We start from the raw sequence: 20,860 nt of genomic DNA, 5'->3' as shown, positions 1-20,860 counted from the left end.
AATATTAATATGCAACCCATATTTAAAAGCAGAGGAAAACCACTAGTCAACATACCCAAGAAATCCCAAAATATGGAATTAAAATGTGATTATTTTAAAGGATCTATTTTAACTATTAGAACAAGGACCTAAAAAAAAGTATGTCTGTAAGATATGGATAATTAGGAAAACCCCACAGGTATGTACATACTATAATAATGAAACAAATGAAACTTCCAGTACTGAAACATACAATATTTAAAGAATAATTCACAGAAAAGACTTAAAAGGCAAATTGGGGATAACACAAGTGTCAGTTACTTGAACTTAAATTAATAGAAATTAGCTAGTCTGAAGATACATAGATATTAAAAGACTTTAAAAAATGAGAGACTTGTTGATCTAGGGGATAACACTGAAAAATCCAACAAAAGTGGAACAGAAATCTCAAATGGAGAATAGAGAGGAGTCAGAAAAATAACTGAGGAAATCATATCAACACTTTCCCCTAATTTAGTGCAATAAATAAACAAATACACACTCACTTTTTTTTCCCAGAAAATTGCAAGAAGGCTCACTACAATGAAAACTTGGAAACATCATAGTTAAAACTAAAGTTAAAATATTTTTTAAAAGAAGCTAGACAAAACTGGTATATCACATTTAAGTAAATAATGAAACAAATTGCCTCTGACTTATCATCAGAAGCAGCTGAATCTAGAAGACAGAAAACTGGAATTTATTAATTGCTCCCAAAATATATTTAAACATTTAACCCAAAAGAAAGAAAAGAGGGACAGAACAAAACCAGGATAAATTTTTTAAAAATGGTAAATCAAACCCAACCATGTTAATAATTTTATTAACTCTAACTGGGTTAACACCGTAATGAAAAGGAAGAAACTGTCAGAATGAACAAAAAATACAAGACCCAACTATGTATACTTTAACATAAAGACTATAGGTGGAAATTAAAAGGATGGAAAAAGATATACCATATAATGTAACTATTAGAGAGTTGGACAGGCTATATTAACATAAAATTGGGTTTCAAGTCAATAGAATATTATTATAATTAAAAGTAACATTTTATAATGACAAAAGGTTCAATTAATCAGAAAGACATGACAGTCAGAAATATGTATGCACTCAGTGCTCATCCCATCAAGTGCCCTCCTCAGTGACCGTCACCCAGTTACTCCAATTTCCCACCCACTGTGAGCACTGGATGTTATACGAAATGTTGGCAAATCAAACTTCAATAAAAACAAAACAAAACAAAACAAAACAAAACAAACAAACAAACAAAAAAACAAAACAAAAAGGAATGAAATAAAACAGAACCAAACAAAAAACTTAAAAAAAGAAGAAATATGTATGCACCAAATAAAACATCTTTAAAGTATGAGAAGCAAAAATTGAGAAAATTAAAAGGAGAAATAGAAAAATCAACAATCATATTGGGAGATTCTAACACCTTTCTCCTAGCAACTAACAGAAAAACTGATTAAAATACCAAATACAAAAATCATTAAAGACAGAAGATCAGAACACTATCAACCACATGACATAATTAATATTGATATTTAAGGAACACTCCATCATCCAAAAGCTACGGAATATAAATTATTTGCAAGTACATATAAACCATATGCTAGATTTCAAATACAGTAATCAGAGAGTGAGTACTATCTCTGACCACAATAGAGATATATTAGAAGTGAATAGCAATAATAACATATATAAATTGTCCCAGACTTACAATGGTTCCGCATGATTTTTCAACTTTAAGATAATACCAAAAAAGTTTGCACTCAGTAGAAACTGTACTTTGAATTTTGATCTCTTCCCAGGCTAGCAATAGTGCAGTATGATCTTCTCTCGTCATGTGAATCATCAACAGTGAGCCTCAGCTCCCAGACAGACAAGAGTGAAAAACCAGTATGCTTAAAACAATTCCACATCCATATAACAATTCTGGGTTCTTTTTTTACTTTCAATACAGTACTCAACATATGTGAGATACTCAACATTTTATTATAAAATAGGCTTTGGGTTAAATGATTTTGCCCAACTGTAGGCTAATGTAAGCATTCTGAGCATGTTTAACATAGGCTAGGCTAAGCGATGATGTTTGGTATGCTAGCTGTATTTACGGTATTTTTAACTTACAACATCTTCAACTTAGGATTGGTTTATAGGGATGTAAATGCATTGTAACTGAGGAAGATCTATACAAGGACAAATACCCAAATATTTCAAAAGGAGGCAATACACATCTAAATAACCAAATGGGTAAGAAGAAAATCACAGATTAAATTAGAAACATTTCTAAACAAATGCTTATTTGTAAAATTGCTGAGATGATGCTAAAATTTCTATAAAATGCAGCAGAGCAAATATATACAGAACATTCTTGAAAAAGAATAAAGTGACTAACCCTATCATTTCAAGAGTTACTAGAAAGTGACATATGTGAGTGGGTATTCTGGACTCTTACTCTGTTCTACTGATTATTTTGTCAGTCATTATGCCAATAGAACATTATCTTGATTTTTTTTTTTTAGCTTGATATGTCTGAAAATCAGGTAGTGTAAGTCCTCCAATTTTTTTCTTTATGAAACTTAATTTTGCTCTTTTAGGCCCCTGGCCTCTGACCAATCCCAGTAAAATCTCAGAACTGGGTTGTATTTCTCAAAAAAAAAAGAAAGAAAAGAAAGAAAAGAAAAAAGAAAGGAAGAGAAGACGAAAGAAAGAAGTAAAAGGAAAGTAAAGAAATGAAAGAAAGAAAGAAGATAAAGAAGAAAAGGAAGGAAAGGAGGAAGGAAGTGAAAGGAAGGATGTGAAGTGCAAGTCCCGGAAAGGATTCCCTTACCGTTCCCTCTCCTTCAGGAAAGGAAAAGGTGCCCCCCTCCCCGTCCACCTTCCCTTCCCCCCTTCCCCGAAAAGGAAAAGGAAAAGGAAAAGGAAAAGGAAAAGGAAAAGGAAAAGGAAATAATTTTGATTGGAATTCTGATTGGAATAATATGAATGATCAATTTGGAAATACTTGACATATTAACAATACTTTACCTTCTGATTATGAATTTGGCATAGCTGTCCAATTATGTAGATCTCTAATTACATCCTAGTATATTTTGGGGTTTTTTAAATTTTTTTTTAAGATGTTATTTATTTATTCATGAGAGAGAGAGGCAGAGACACAGGCAGAGGGAGAAGCAGGCTCCATGCAGGGAGCCCGACGCGGGACTTGATCCTGGGTCCCCAGGATCACGCCCTAGGCCAAAGGTGACACTAAATTGCTGAGCCACCCGGACTGCCCTAAAATTTCAATTTCTAATTACCTATTTCTAATTTTTAAATATATAATTGTTATAAATTGATGCTGTTTTTTGCAACACTGCTAAATTTACTTACTATTTCTAGGAGCTTTACCGTAGATTCAGTATGGTTTCTATACGGATGCTCATACTGTCTGTGAATAAAAAGAGTTTCACGTCCTTATTTGTAATTGGTATGATTTTGTTTCTGCTTTATTGTACTAGTTAGAATCTCCAGTACAATGTTGACTAGAACTGACTTGTTCCTTATCTTAGAAGGAATGCATTTAGTGTTTATTATTAATCAAGAAATAATATGTCCTGCTCAAACTCTACCAGTGAAAAAGAACATTTTGCAATTTGTATTAGGACACCAGCATCACCCTGATATTAAAATCAGACAAAAAACATTCAAGAAAGGAAAACCACAGCCCAATATCCCTCATAGATACAAAAGTCCAAAGCAAAATATTAGCAAATTGAATTCAGCAATATATAAAAATAATAAAATATTACAATGATGCTAGATTTATTTCAGGAATGCAAAATTAAATAACTGGAAATTAATCAATGTAATTCTCCTGTTAACAGAATAAATGAGAAAAGCCTTACTATCACCTTAAAAGGTGCTTTGTATATATTCAATACCTCTTCAAAAAAAGCTTTTATCAAACTATGAATAGATGGGAGCTTCTTTACCATAATAAAGGATATTTACCAAAAAAACCCATAGCAAACAGTGTTTAAAGGAGAAACACTGTAAGTTTCAAAAATAAGCAAAACTAATCAATGGTGACCGAAGTCAAAATAATGGTTACCTTTATGAAGTAGTTAGCAATTAGGAACATCAGAGAGGTTTATTGGAAACTAGTAATATTCTGTATCTTGATCTGAGTGGTATTTACAGGGATGTGCTCACTTTTGAAATCTCACTGAGCTATACATTTATGGTTTATAAACTTCATCATTTGTATATTTCAGTAAGACTGTTCATGAAAAATTTCAAGTGTTTTTCATGAAACTTTATAAATTAACCTTAAAGTTATATTTAATTTAAAGTTATATTTAAGTGCTAAATACCAACTTAGCCAAGGCCCTTTAAAGAACAGTAAGAAAGTGGGCAGCCCGGGTGGCTCAGTGGTTTGGTGCTGCCTTCAGCGGGCATGATCCTGGATACCCAGGATCAAGTCCCATGTTGGGCTCCCTTCGTGGAGCTTGCCTCTCCCTCTGCCTGTGTCTGCCTCTCTCTCTCTCTCTGTCTCTCTCATGAATAAATAAATAAAATCTTAAAAAAAAAGAACAGTAAGAAAGTAAGAGTAGATCTACCAAATAGACTTATTAGAAACTATACTGATTAATATAACATCATATAGGAACACAGAAGACACAGAGCCTAGAAAGAAACTCCTAAATATACTGAAGTAGGATATATGAGAGAGGTAGCCCAGTACTACAAGTAGAACTGTACTTGTTCCAGCACTACAACAGGTTGAGCTGGAAAAACCTGATTACTACTGGGGAGAAATAAATAAAAATGGATCCTTACCTTATACTATACATAAAACACCATTCCAAATGAATTGTGAATATAAATGATACAAGCAAAGCTTTAAAACTTTTGTAAGAAAACAGAAGTGCAAATCTTTCTGCCTTCATGGTAGGAAAGGACTTCTTAGATGAGACACCAAAGCACTAACTGTAAAAGATTAATTTGTCTAAATTAAAATTAACAACTTCTGCTCAGGGGGGATCCCTGGGTGGCTCAGCGGTTCAGCGCCTGCCTTTGGCCCAGGGCATGATCCTGGAGTCCCGGGATCAAGTCCCGCGTCAGGCTCCCTGCATGGAGCCTGCTTCTCCCTCTGCCTGTGTCTCTGCCTCTCTCTCTCTCTCTCTCTCTCTCTCATTTATCACGAATAAACAAGTAATATCTTAAAAAAAAAAGAACTTCTGTTCATCAAATGATACGATAAAGAAAATGAAAAGATAAGGTACACACTGAGATACAGTATTTAACTTACTAGAGATCAGTATCAAGAACATATAAAGAACTTTGATGAATGAATAGTAAAAGAATCTAGTAGAAGAATGGATGAAAGATGTAAATAAATGTATTGCAGAAGAAGGCATACACTTGGCTAGCAATCATTTAAAGATATACTTTATCAAAGTGACATGCATGTGAAGATCAAAATAAAAAATTATACCTGAATTAGTTAATTGCCAGCAAACTAAGAAGTCTGACAATACCAAGTGTTAAGGAGGATGGGAATCAACCAAATCTCCTATACATTGCTGGTGGGAGTAAAAGTGATGAAAACCACTTTGAAAAGTAAGTATTTTGTGAAAGTAACATTTTCACATTCTAAACCCAGGATTTCCATTCCTAATTACATGTTCCACCTAAAAGTATGCATATGTGTACCAAGAATCGTGCATGAAAATATCAGTTGCAGCATTATTCATAATAGCAAAAATTGGAAATAATCCAAATACTCACTTACAAGTGAATGTACAAGAAGTTGTGATTTAATCATATAAAATGGGATATTGTAAATCAATAAAAATAAACAGCTATACCAAACAACATAAATGAATCTTAATAACATAATGAGTCAAAATTGCCAAACCACAAGTAACAACACACTGTGGTATTTTTATAAATTACAAAACCAAACAACATACTATTTCCTCATAATTTATAGGTGGTAAAACTTTTTTAAAAATAATCAAAATGATACACAATTTAGTTATCAACTAAACAAGTTAGTTACCTCTGGTGAGAAAATAAGGGAGGAGTGTACAAGTAGATGTAAGTCATTAGTAATGCTCTATTCTTGGATCAGCTGATGGGACCAAGGCAATTTATTATAATAAATAAATCAGTCAAAATGAATAAAATAGGCCTATGTATGTCACATGATACTGTGTCATGATACAAATTATATGACTCTGTGCACCTGATATCCAAAAAATTTAAATACTACAATACAAATTTAAAAACTCTTGCCTTAAGGTTGAATTATTAACAAGGCAAAATATGCTGGGTTCAAGAATTACTGTTCAAAGATTACTTTTAAACGATCATTGGTAAACATTTAATTACTTGTTTGTGTTAATTCCATTTCTGAACTAAATTAATAAATTCTAAGATTTAAAGAAATGCTAAGTGCCTTAACACTTAAACTTACAGGAATAAGATTGTTTTCTTTATATATTTAGAGCCGAAAGTTACCTTGAAGATTATCTAAAAAATACCACTGAACATTTTCTATATGCCAAGCTCCATATTTAATATGCATGATTTCATTAATGCCTACAAAACTGCATGACATAGATAACAATAATATCAACATTTTATTTGTGAGCAAACTTTGGCTAAAAGCATTAGGGAATTTGCTCACGTTTACAAAGCTCAGGCAGGGCTCTGATTTGGTCCAAGGTTTATTCTACTCCTGAACCTACATATCTATCTTTACATTTGTACTACTTCAGAAATTGCACCAGGAAGTAGGAAGAAAGGTCAAGTTACCCATCTAAAATCATACATTAAGATAGTGGCAGAATTAAGACTAAACGATATTAAGTACCATATCGGGCATTATGGCAACTACTTTATGAGACTTATTATATATTCTTTCCATTTCATTATCTCATTCGGTTTAAGTCTGAAAATGGCATGATCTATTAATTTGCTTTTCATTATCGTATTTCAGTCAAATGTTTCATAATAACTATGCCAGTTATACTCTGTATTTCTATGTGCATTTCTATATGAATCCATATTATATATAATATTCATGTCTACAAAGAGTATAAAAATAGCACAATACAAAACAATCTGCCAAGGCTTATATTCTAATATACTAATTTTTAAATTTCTTTAGTCCATTATAGGAGACAATTTAATATGATAATATGCTTGTGGTAAGTATTAGAAAATGTCTCTCACCTGTTCAGAGTGTTCTGAATCACTTTCTTGAGGTAGAAGATAGGGAGCTCCATGTGATTCCTGAAGCTTTTCTTTTAATTTAACATTTTCTAGCTCTTTTTGAAAGAGTTGATCCTGAAGACTAACAACATTTTGCCGGAGCATAGCTTCACTTGATTTTGTGGTTTCAAAACAAATATGTAACTCATTGTAAAGCTGTTTCAAAAAAATATCCAAATTTATTAACAATAAGTCATATCTGTATAAATATACATACACATATATACATATCTATAAGGACTATATATGACATACTACTTGCCCTAAGGTGATTTTAATACTCTAGAGGGGAAACAAGAAATACACAGATGAAAAACTAGTATAATCAAATATTGATATAAAACTACAATTGAGACTAACAAGACACTATGTATTACTGGCCAGTGTAATATAGGAAAAGTGTGCTTAAATTTCTAAGGAGGATGAAAACACTTTAAGCTAGTTATATTCAACTTAGAGGGCTGTATGCAAAATAAAGTGTCTCAACTGAGCTATGAAACTATTAGAGGAACTTAACTGAAAACAAAAAGTGATTCCAAAGGTGGCAGAAATGTGAAAACATGTACAGTTACAGGAAGGGACAGAAAGGGAGCATAAGATCTATCAACCCAAGTGAACCCAGTATATACATTTGAAAGAAAAACCAAGAGTCTTTCATTGAGAGTTCATTACATTTGATGGATAAATTCCCACTTAGTATAAATTAGCATCTACTGCTGCAGCAGGGGAGGTGAGGTGGAAGGAATAGCAAGAGACAGGCAGGCAGTAACACTGTAGATAGAGTGTAGACTCCTGAATGCCAGATGAAGAAAGGTGGACTTGTTCCTGGAGGCAACAGGGAATCACTGAGGAGCTTCAACAGATTATGACAAAACAGAGACGATGTTCTGAAGGCATGATAGGTAACTTTCAATTTTTTAACTCAAGGAAACACGAGTTTAAAAATTTTAAACTGGAGTTTATTAAAACTGTGAGATAACATCTGGTATGTGTATAAGTGGTCTCGTGCAGAGTCACATATGGTTAACAATGGCATTCCTCCAATACTCATGAACTTACTTGGTGATGAAATTCCTACCTTATGATTGTGATATGAGGCATAATTCAATTTGTGGTAACTAATTTACATAAAGAATGTGTATTTGCTGATGACACTGGGAAAATGACCCAAGGGTTAAGATTTTTGGTCTTTTGTTTTGTTTTTAAATAAGGCTAATAGTGAGATAGTGAGATCTTTCAACAAAAGGAAAATCTCTCAGGATTTTTGCTCAAATTGGGGAGTCTGTAAAGTTCCCAAGCTCAAGATTATATAGCTAATTCACTATTTTTTTAGGTTTGCTAAAAAACTAATGGAAGATTGGAAGAAACTAATCTAATGGAAGATTGGGAGAAACTTCCATTAGCTGGCCTTATCTCATGGGAAGAAACTTAACTACACAAAAGATGGCAGAGTATTTTTGTGTATGTATGCTATACTTTAATTTTTTTAAGTATAAAATTTAATAAGGCTTATAAAACCTTTCTTAATGCTTTTTCTCAGACATACCTTGTCATAAATACAAGATTATTCAAGCCGTTCCTGACACAATATGCTCAATATACTTTTTATGTTTTATAAGGGATTGTACCACTATATTATTATAGATATTTCAAATAATCCATTTCATGTTACAGCCAAACTCTAAGCAATTTTTATAAAGGAAAGGTTGCCTTTATGATTTATATAGAATTTTTGGACATGAATTTGTACTTTCCCTCCCAATTACCTTTATACCAGGGAGTGTCCAATGTCCTTTCCACAGTTGGTACACATCAATCTAGGAGGGAAGAGAGAGTAGGAACCTGACCGCTTTGAGGAACAATGAAGGGATCAGAGTGGGCCTTATAGTGACCTACCTGTGCTGTGTTGAGCTTTCATGATTGAGTTCAAGTAGAAAAGAAAAAAAAAAAAAATGAAGACAAGAGCTAAGCTGTCTAGAGAGATCTGAAGCTAGGATATCCTGAATGAGGTCTGCCTAACAGCATACACAGTCACTTAGTGAAAAGATTAATTTAACTACTTTTCTTAACTACTTTTCTCTATTAGTTTTATTAATACTAGCTGGCTTTTAACCAGCATAAATTAATCTTTCTGGAAGAAAATAATACAAAACAAATAAATATTTAAGTATTTAAAATATTAAAGAATTTTCAAATATTTAATTATACCTCAATTTAAAAACACACAAAAAAAGAATTTATAGACTTCAATTATTTGAGAATCTCATGAACATTGATTGTTATTAAAGAAAAACTCATAGTTTCCCTTTCACTGCCCAAAAAGTACAGGAAGAATGATAGTGTGTGGTCAGGATTGAGGAACAATTTATTGATGATTTGTGCCAAGGGTGTGGTATATTTTCTTTGGGTGTCATGTCTTAGGATCTTCCTTCACAGTTTTATAAGGCTCTGGGCCTATTTATTCACGGAAGGAGGCTCTGTCTTAATGTCTCTTCTCTTTTCTCCTCTCACATCTCCCTTCTTTCTTGCTTCTGTAAAAACAGAAGACTAACTGTTCTCTTCTTGTCTTCTCCACTTTCTTCTCTCTACCATGCAATTTACACAGGTATACTCCTATTCACGTGTTCTGGTTTGATCTGATATGACTGGTGGGCAACTCTGGATACTGAGATAGATTCTTTCTCTAAAAATATCCATCCTTCCAAGCAGCAAGTGGAAAAGAATCGAAAAAGCCTGGAGCAGATGATCTAGATCAGTTCTGTTCCAAGAACTGGGACAAATTCTATTTCTTAGTTCTTATTCCAAATACACATTTCTTACCTGCCTATTTTCTTTGATGGCTGATTGGACTTCACTTATCCAGAGCAATAAGACTACTCAGATGTGGACTTAGAGTATAGGAAGCAAAGACAGCCAACCCTCCAGCCATTTTTAATACTAGGCCCCAGGCCATCAGTAAAATTGGCCACAAAAGAGGGCTCAGGGAGGCAAAGTCCATTTTTATTTCTAAAGTGTTTCTGGGTAACAATGCCTCAGGGTTAACAGGTTTATTTCTCTAGGGGATCCTGCAAGAAGGCAAAGGTTTAGGATGTTCCAGTCCCCTGTTTAAATGTCATTTTATTCTCATCCCATTAAGAACAGTAGAGTGAGTAAAAAAAGTCCTCCAGCAAACTAGGTCATGTAACAAATTAATTCATCTGCATTGGTTTAGGTATCAGAGTTAGTAACTTTTTATTAGCAACAACAATTGCTTACAGTAGTTTTCAGAGAAGCTCTTTCCTCTATCATTTCTTTCCTCTAATAGTTCAAAAAGCCAAAATGGATCAGAATTTTTTCCAAGATTCTGGCCAATGAAAACATTTAAACATACATTCCATATATACAAGTATTAATCATTATAATCCATAATCCAGGATGCTTACTATTCTTGAGGCTGTTTTCTGCTGAGGAAATTTAAGTTTAAAAAGTTAAGAGGATCTCCAGGGGATAGAATGCAAGCTAACTCCAGAAATAGGATCCCAAACTCCAAGTCCTTTAATTTTCAGGGACATATATTGAAGTATTGTTCCTCCCTTATTTTTATTAGTGTTAAGGAACAAGATATTTTATTAACCTTAACAATTTTGGAAGTGTATATGCCCTGTGACCCAGTGACTAATTTGCTTAAAAAATAAAATTTTCCTTATTTAGTAAGCATACTATTTGCTACTCTGATTGAGACAATAAAATATACCATTTTGAGAATTCTGTTTGTAGCAGAAAGATGAGAAAAAAAACTGATTTAACATGCAGTTTAAATGAAAAGAACATATAACCTAACTCCTTATTTTCTCAAATTGATACTGCTTATGTCATACAATTATTATTAAACAGAACAGAAAGTGATAAAACATATATTTAGTTACTTCAAACATGTTAGATGGTCTAGAAATGATAAATGCTGATACAATCCCCATCTATAGATAAATCATACAGGTATATAAATGACGTGTAAAGTAGAAAAACAATTAAAACTTACATAAATGGCTCAGAGGAAGAAAGCACACTAGCTTACTTTTATTTCTCCTATGGGTATGTCTCTTCCAGAGGAGCCCTCCACATTATCAGGTTTTGTGTATGAGACTAATGATTTGTTATGGGAACCTCTGGGAAAATACGTCTCAACTTCTTCCCTGTGCTCAAAGGTTTTCAGTTTTCTCTCTTCACCTTTGTCCTCTACACATTCCCCTCAACCTACCATGGAGGGAAACTGATTTTACCTTTTCTGATAATGAAATGAATACTATGAAATAAATCAATAAATGGAAGAAAAGAGGAGAAATGGGAGGTAAAGCAAAATAACAACAACAAAAAAGTAAGGGAGGAGAACTGAGAGAAAAGAGGAAAAAGAAACTCCATTAGAAACAGTAAGTTAAGAAGACTTAACTTTTAGAAAAGTAAGTTTGGTAAGAACGGGAGATAAACTATTAATGTAATTTTTTTATTCAACTATTACAGCTAAGCCCCAATTATTATTTGTAAGTAATAAAATTAATGTGAAAATATATTTGTAAATCTTACTTTTAAGTAAACAATTTCATCTTGTTGCATGGATTATAGATTACTTAAATTTATTGGAAAAAATCTAGAAAAATACATGAGGAAGAATAAAGATAAGTATTAAGTAAAACACTTCAAGATTAGAATGAATAATTTGATGTAAGTGAACACTGGAGGTCTAAACAATAGCATATTGTTTATTTTTTATAAATAAAGCAGTATGATTATTCACAAATTTCAATATCCTGATCTCTACCACTAATATATAGGTTCTAGGGGAAAAACATTCCTAGCAAAAAAATCTGCAGAAAGTCAAAAAATTAAAAATTGCAATGTCATAGCAAAATAAAAGAAACCAAATTTTTATAACAAAGAGAGAGTGGCTGAAGAATGATGGAGGCCCTTTTCCAGAAGATGCTAACATGCGAGGATCCCTTTTCCCCAAAAAGAATGCGATGATACTTTTTTTTAAAGTGAGCTTTACACCCAGCATGGGGCTGGAATTCATGACCCTGAAATCCAGGGTCATATGCTATACCCACTGAGTCAGCCAGGTGTCCAACAATGGGATCTTTTAAGTAACATTTACCTTAGATATCAAGATACACTTCCCAATATTAAAGTTATTGAATGTTGAAAGAAGTTTGATGAGAATCATGCATATTTATAGAATCTATTTACAGCTTCCTTTAAGGATTATACGTTATTAGATTGTATAACACAACTAGCTTCATAACAGCTGAAGACTGGATTCTGAACCCCAGATTAGGTAGATTTTAATTCTATCAACTTCAGACAATACTCTAAGCCTCAGCTACATGATCTACAAAATAATAAGGAATAAAAATAATATACAACATAGTGTTGTGTGAAACTTAAATAGTGAGACAAAAGCCTTTTCCAGGTACTTATACACAATAAGCTCAATAAATATTAACCATTATTATATGGTTGCTGGACATGACTTACATTTATTTGTACCTCAATCTACATAACACATTTCTAAAATAATGTGTGTAAATGGAAACACAGATTCTCTCTGGTTTTATAGTAAAATTTTATATTCTTTATTTGTAATTATGCTCCAATTGGATCACTTTTATACTTGTATTCTTAGTTTCTCCATATTTTTATGCTTTTCAGAACCATTTTCTCACCTAAATAATTAAAAATTAAATGTACTAGAATATTTAAATTAAGATAGAAGAATATGCCTGCAAAGTTTAAAAATACTCTCACATTTAAATAAATATCTATGATTTCTTAAGTTGTATTATCCAAAGTCGGATATCATTGTACACAACTCCTCAAGGTTCAATAATTTAACATTTACCAATCATTTCTCATTTGGCAGGCAAGTCCCCTTCAAACTTCATAATCCCCCCCCCAAAAAAAAAAAAAAACAAACTTCATAATCCCCTGTGCATTCTCAACATTTAATAACTTAAATAAGACTATCTTTATGAATGAACTAAGAGTAAATTATATACCATTAATATGTTGTTGCTGGCTTTTTCATAAAAGGAATTGTTTCCTGGCCCTGTGTGTGTGTCTATGTCTGCATATTCAATATTCTCTAACGAATACTAATAGTCTGAACTGACAACAAAGAGAGATGTTTATTGCAGCTTTATTTACAATAGTAATTTTTTTAAATAATGGTAAAACATTTAAACAACATACATGATCAACACTAGGAGTATGGTTAAATAAATTATATTATTTCCAAAATAGGTATATATCAATATTGTTTTTAATATAAGGTGAAGTAAAAGATATTATTGTATCCACAGATATGTTAGTGTATTTTAAAAAACTGAAAGGAAATATTCAAAATGTTAATAGTATTTGCCTCTGGGAGATAGAATTATTAAAAAAGTTTTCTGTGTTTTTATGAATAAATATTTATGCATAGACTACCAAGGAAAAATTAATTATAATGTTTAATAACCAAGGCAAAACTTAAACAAAATATAAATAATCAAGGACTTCTGAATTGAGTGTAGTCGAGTATACAAATAAAATCTTATGAATGAATGACTATAAGGACCTAAAATAACTTTCCAATTAAAATACTACAGTGAGAATTTAAATTTCATAACGAGCATCAAGTTAAAAATCTGTTAAGTTTCCTACACCACACCCCTAAGAGGCAACTTTTGAAAAACAACTGAAAAGAAAAAGGAATTCTAAGCGGAAAGGAGGACAAGAAATAGACTAAACACAAAGGAAAGTAAGCCAAGTCTTTGAAGCAGCAGATGTCAGTTTGCTCTTTTTTTTCCCTGCCTCTATACTATTCATAAGCACAACATATTCCCATCACATCTCTCATTATCTAGAATGATTCTTAGATGGTCATAATCCTGGGGAAACGTGTATGTAAGTTTTCAAAAAGTATCCCAGGTCAAGGCTGAAGTTATGACAAGTTCTTCAAATTGGAGTGATAATCTCTACCTCTCCAAATTTAGTAAAGATTTTGACTAGGAAATTTATGGCTTGAGGTAGAGTTCATATAAGAAGAGTTTTAAGAAAATAATTTGTTTTACTTATGTCTTCTTATCTTCTCGGAATAAATATCACTGATACTACTTAAGGAGAGTCTCTTATCCCTAACCTCAGGCCCCAGTTATATACTTCTACAATTGTAACATATTATTTTTACTCCTACTCGATTATCAGTGATCAACCAGGTTTTAACCTGTAAGAGGTAAATAATAAAGACAATAAAAAGGTTACCTATGCATATGACAGGAGGAAGAGCTTTCAGGCAGGGGAAGCAAGTGCAAAGACCTTGGGGTTGAAGAATACTTGGACGTTCAAGGGAAAAAGATAATTATGTGTGGCTGCAGTGGAGAGATTAAGGAGAAGAGAAGGCAAAGATGGTATTAGAAGGGCGATGCAGAGCCAGATCATGTATGGTCTCCGAGGCTGTAGTAAGAACTTAGGCTTTTACTTTCATGAGACAGGAAATCACTGGAAGGAGCTGAAGAAAGAGGATTTAATTTGACTAAGTTCTAGCAAGAACATCCAGGCATCTGTGTTGAGAATGGACTCAAAGGGGATAATGTCAGGAGCAAAGAAACAAAGTGGGGAAAGGCTGCAGTAATCCATGTAAAACATGATAGTGATTTGGACAGAATGGTGACAGCAAGGATGGTGAAGTAGAAGAATTTCAAACATACATTGAAGGCAGAGCATATAACAGCTTAGTTTTGAAGATGTGGTCTGAAATGCCTATTAGGCATCCAAGTTAAGAAATGTTAAGTAGACAATTACGTATACTGTTTCCTAAAGTTCAGGGAAGAGATCCAGAGTGGACAACCAAATTTGGGGGCTACCAGCATATGGACAGTTTTCATTTTAAAAGCTGAGGTGAGTAGATAAAATCACCTAGGGTGTGAATTTAAACACAGAAAAAAAAAAAGATTTGGACCTGAAACATTTTAACATTGAGGCAACATGGAGACTAGGAAAAGACTAGAAAGGAACAGAAAAGGAACAGCTAAAATGGAAGGAAGAAAGTGACACAACTACAGGTGCACTGCAAGCCAGGAGGGAAAGAAAACCATGTTGCTAATAAGTGAAATAAGATCAAGATTTATATATGATCATTACATTGGGCAATATGAGGGTCACAAATAATTCTGAGAAGAGAAATTTTAGCAGAGGGAAAGGGGCAAACACTTGACTGGAGTTGGTTCAATAGAGAACAGGAGAGATGAACTGTGAGCCAATTTAGATCTTTCAAAGAATACTGCTGGAAAAGGAAAGAAACAGAAGGAAGGGAAGAAGAGGAATATAGTGAGGTCAAGATGCATGTTTTTGTTGCATTTTGTTCTTTCCCCCAGATCAGAGACACACTAGCTTATTTGTATGTGTTTAGAAATGGTCCAGAAGGGAAAAAATGATGCTATAGGAGAGATGGGGATCATTTTCTGTGGGCAAGTTTATTTTTTTATTATTTTTTTTAAAGATTTTATTTATTCATGAGAATATACAGAGAGGAGAGAGAGAGGCAGAGACACAGGCAGAAGGAGAAGCAGGCTCCATGCAGGGAGACTGATGTGGGACTAGATCCCAGGTCTCCAGGATCATGCCCTGGGCTGAAGGCAGCGCTAAACCACTGAGCCATTTGGGCCATGTGGACAAGTTTATAACAAAAAGTTGGAGACATTAATAGTCACCAGATTAGACTGTAACTTCACACTATATGCATTCATGCTGGAGGATAAAGAGGAGCAGGAAGACAGCCAGAGCTCTAGGTCATGGAAATATATCCAAGGCATATTACTTGAAAAAAAAAAGTTAAAGAACAGTAAGTAAAGCATAAGTTAATAAATATTAAAATTATAATATGCCTAGATTTGTGGTATGTGTGTATGTACACACACACACACACACACACACACACACACACACAGAATATCTAATGCATGAAAATCTGGATGAATACCCCTGGGAAGGGGATGAAATGAGTTGGGGCAAGTGGAAGGGTATTTGACTCTGTTAGACTAGCACTATCAGGACTTCTACAGTATTATTTCAATATCTTTACCTGATGCCATTCATGTCCTGAGGGAAACTTGAGAGAATACAGAGTGAAAACCACTGTTCCAAAGCATTATTTAAAACTATGTGTTTAGAAATGTGTGAGTGGGTCAGTGGGTTGAGCATCCCACTCTTGATTTCAGCTCACATCATAATCGCATGGTCCTGGGATCAAACCCCAGGTGGAGCTCTGCACCCAGTGGAGTCCCCTTGTCTCCCACTGCCCCTCCCCCCACCTCCCTGCTTGCTCGCTCTATCAAATAAATCTTTATTTATTATTATTAATTGATTACTACTAATGTAAAAATGTTAATTATGGATATAGGTGTTTCATGGTCTTTTTTAAGGAGAAAAGTTAAATAGAAAAAACAACTTAGACTGCACTATTTAACCACTCTAAGCCTTGGATGCCTCAACTATTACAAGGGAATAAAATCAATCTTGTAAGATTGACCTATACAGAAAGTAAATTATTTCTATAAATAGCTTGGTACGCTACACAAAACATAAAGAATTCGATAAAGGTGTTTTCTTTTAACTACTAGCCATAATTATTGTTGCTGGGTCAGTCAGCATACCTAAATAGCAGGGTAAGCTTTCTTGAGAGGTTCTTAAAACAACTATAAAGTAAAATGACTACTTAAAAGAAACTCACAAAATAGAGAAAAATTCTTGGAAAATATTGATCCTAAAGACCTCATCAGCATATCCATTTGTGTTTGGGCAGATTTGCCAATAAAATAATGCAAAAATTCTATAATGAAAGACTGTTTTAGTTCACAAACTAGAATCATAATTGATGACTAATTTCTCATAATAGAAGGTTGAGTAATTCCATCCCCCAAGTCCTTTCTGGTTTGGGGGCTATGGCCAGGCTATGTTTTATAGTAGATATCAAAATTCCAATTTATAAAAACAATATCCTATGGAGTAAATTTGCATCTTTATTTTCAATATTTCAGCTTTAATGGCCATAAAAAAGTCACAAAATTTCAACAGTTACCAGATTGAATTATATTTCATTTTTAATTTTGAAGAACCATGTATAAAAGGAAACAATAAAGAAATGCCGAAATTGGGAAAAAATTGAATTCTATATATTTTTATAAGTTCATACATATAAATTTACATTTTTATGACAGAATAAAAGCATACTTTTTGATATGATATACTTTCAGCTGTGTGAACATCTTCCTGATTCCTCAGTACTTTCTGTGTATCCATATTCAGAACCTGAAGCTGCTGGATCAGCTCCGCTTGCTGTGCCGTATGCACACTGTTCTGCTTGTACAGATTCTGCAGCTCTTGCAGCTCCTTTCTGTGCAAAGCAAGCAATAAATAGAGAGAGGCAGGAGTAAAGATCATCTCAGTGAAATAATTGTATTCATCTAAGGCTATAGATCGTCTTCCAGTTTTTTCATCTATTGCTTTTTACTGCAGGCAAACATATTAATGAAAGAAATAACATATAAAGTATTTAATATTTATGACATAGACCTAGAAAGTATTGATAGAACAACTATGACTTTCAAAGCCGAATACTTATCAATTTTTTTTATAGCTTGATAGTAATAAAAACCTTGGATATACAGACATAGTACCACCTTCTTATTGAAAGTAAGTTACGCTTCAGTTTCAAGAATTGATAAGTAAGTACTGATGCCAACAATAGTTATCAGTTTTGAATACTGGGTAACTTGACCTTTCATTGTATTATACAGAACTTTAAATGTATTAAAAAGGACTCCACAAAGGCAAATTAAGTTTGAAACCAAAGTTCCTTAAAGCACCATTAGTTTGCAACCTCAGGGGTTTAGGTTGGGATTCCTATGACTCTTCTAATCCAGACTGAAGAAAAGATGAGGGGGGAAAAAAGTCAGAAGGAAGGAGAGCAACACAAAGTGAAAACCCGTCCTTCCAACCCATCCAAGGTACAATTGGTACAGAGGGGACAAAGAACTGGTTGTCATAGTGATGATGGCACTAAGGGCCCAGGAAAATCATACTTCTAGAATAAAGGTTTCCACAGTTCTGTGGTAGTGAATCCTGGGTGATACAGATCATATAAAACTGGAACATATTTTGTTTGTTCAACTTGAAGAGAAAACTGTTTATAGAGATACATATTTTTGTGTATCTCTTCATAACATAAAATACACTTCATAACATATACTCTGGAGACTGTATTTTTTAATGGAACTTTTTTTTTTATTCATGATAGTCACACACAGAGAGAGAGAGAAAGAGGCAGAGACACAGGCAGAGGGAGAAACAGGCTCCATGCACCAGGAGCCCGACGTGGGACTTGATCCCAGGTCTCCAGGATCGCGCACTGGGCCAAAGGCAGGCGCTAAACCGCTGCACCACCCGGGATGTCTGCAAATAGTTGTTGAAGGTAGATGAAGATTAATAGGGGTTAAATGCTCTGCTTTTTAGAGGTTTAGAGTATCGTTTTCCAAATACAACAGCAACCCCTGTACCCATACAAATACCTGAGCATATACCCATCTGTCTCAATCCTTTTGGACCACTATAACAAAATATTGTACACTGGGTAGTCCACAAAAACAGAAATTTGTTTCTCAAAGTTCTGGAGACTGGAAGTTAAAGATCAGAGTGCCAAGTAAGGGCCTTCTTCTTGGTAGTAGGCTTCCTGTTGTATTTTTACATGGTAGACAGACATTAGGGAGCTATAGGAAGTCTCTCTTTATAAGAATACTAATCCCACTCATGAGTGCTCTATCCTCATGGCATCCTTCCTAATGCCATTACATTCCATATTAGGATTTCAACATATTAATTTTGGGTGGATTCAAATATTCAGACTATAGCATCATCTTTCTGTAACTACTCAAAAAAAGCCAAAACTTGCAGTAAGTAACAGCCCAAAAATGGAAGCAGTGAAAGAAGAGAATCAATAATGGCACAATGTCTGCAGGATATGTAATACTCACAAGAGAAGGGGAGAAGAGACTCATAGTAATACTGCTTACAGAGTACTCCATTTTTCAAAAATAACATTGTTAAAAATTATCAAAGAAATAGGCAATAGATATATGATAAAATTCTATCAAAAGATATAGTCAAAAGATATGTTAGCCAGGAGACCTGAGTAAATGTTGAATTTAGAATGGGGACATGATGAGGATTAAAAACCACCATTTTTGGGGTGTGGGGCAAGATGGTGGAGTAGGGTCCCCAAGTCCCTGTCCCCACCAACTTACCTAGATAAATTTCAAATCATCCTGAAAACCTACAAATTCAACCTGAGATTTAAAGATTTATTCATGTATTCATGAGAGACACAGAGAGAGAGAGAGAGAGGCAGAGACACAGGCAAAGGGAGAAGCAGGCTCCATGCAGGGAGCCAGATGTGGTACTCAATCCCAGGTCTCCAGGACCAGGCTCTGGGCTGAAGGCGGTACTAAACCACTGAGACACCCGGGCTGCCTTGACCTGAGTTTTAATGAGAGAACAGCTGGAACACTACAGAGAGAAGAGTTTGCGCTTCTAACAAGGCAGGAAGGTGGAAAAAATAAAATAAAAAGAATCAAGTAGGGGAGGGGACCCCCGAGGAGCCGGGCTAAGGCCAGGCGGCTAGAGCCTACAGGACGGGAGAAGCAGGAACTTTAAAAATTCGCACCGGATTCTTTCCGGAGGGAAAGGTGCTTAGCAGGGAAATTGAGCAGAACCGCAGGAGGGGCAGTGGAGCCTCCAGCCTCCCGGGGTCACTAACAGAGGACGTGCGCCCAGGGGAGAGTGCACTACAGACCGCGTTGGAGCTCAGTAAAGGGCTGGAGTGCGAAACGGGGGTGGGGTAGGGAGCTCAGGCAGGGGTTCGGATGGAGGGGGCTGCGCCCTGCTGCCTTCAGAAACCGCAGCCCAGGGAACACGATTCCAGCAGCGCAGGCCCCGGATCCCAAGGCGCCAAGGGACACAGCCCAGGATCTTGGGCTCCCCCGGGGACGGGCGGAGGAGGGGAGGGCCCAGGACAGCGAGACCTCTCCCGACACCAGGCGCTTCCAAGCTGTGCAAGTCAGTGCCCTCGCCCTGGGAGCATCCAGGCCAAGAAGACTGGGATATTGTGGTGGTTACTGCGGGAGCTGACTCCAGGGCTGGAGAGCTGGCTGCCGCCAGTGTTGCTGTTCCTCCTTCTCTCTCCTTATCCCTGGGAGGGGCAGGGCTGCCAGGGAACAGAGGCCTCACGGGGTAAACAGCTCCCACTGAGCCCGGCACCCAGCGAGAGGGGGAGGGGGGCAGCTCCCCCAGGTACACACACCTGAGAATCAGCACAGCAGGTCCCTCCCCCAGAAGACCAGCTGGAAGGACAGGGGAAGAGAAAGTGTTTAACCAGCAACACTGGAAAGCTCCAGAGAAAGTTGAAGAATTTATAGTATATAGAACTAGAGGGTACCCCTCCTTTTTTATTTTTTTCCTTCCTTTTTCCAGGACAACTCATTTTTAAATCACACTATAAATTTCCAAT

The 20,860-nt window shown here is 35.0% G+C and overlaps 1 protein-coding gene across 10 annotated transcripts in view; it reads right to left on the bottom strand.

The window, feature by feature from the left end:
* The window catches only part of CNTLN (centlein), a 308,559-nt gene that overhangs the window by 163,694 nt on the left and 124,005 nt on the right, over window positions 1-20,860 (bottom strand). For 7 of the 10 annotated variants that reach the window (XM_038552477.1, XM_038552478.1, XM_038552470.1 and 4 more), the window contains 3 exons: window positions 17,530-17,692; window positions 9,054-9,104; window positions 7,249-7,443 (listed from right to left, as the gene is read on the bottom strand). In XM_038552477.1, coding sequence (XP_038408405.1) covers window positions 7,249-7,443; window positions 9,054-9,104; window positions 17,530-17,692 — 409 coding nt within the window. The remainder of the gene's footprint in view (window positions 1-7,248; window positions 7,444-9,053; window positions 9,105-17,529; window positions 17,693-20,860) is intronic. The other 3 variants (XM_038552472.1, XM_038552474.1, XM_038552475.1) reach the window with 1 other exon arrangement.

This window comes from Canis lupus, chromosome 11, assembly GCF_011100685.1.
Source record: "Canis lupus familiaris isolate Mischka breed German Shepherd chromosome 11, alternate assembly UU_Cfam_GSD_1.0, whole genome shotgun sequence".
In the NCBI taxonomy this organism is placed as follows: Eukaryota; Metazoa; Chordata; class Mammalia; order Carnivora; family Canidae; genus Canis; species Canis lupus.
This window is presented reverse-complemented; position numbering and strand designations above follow the sequence as displayed.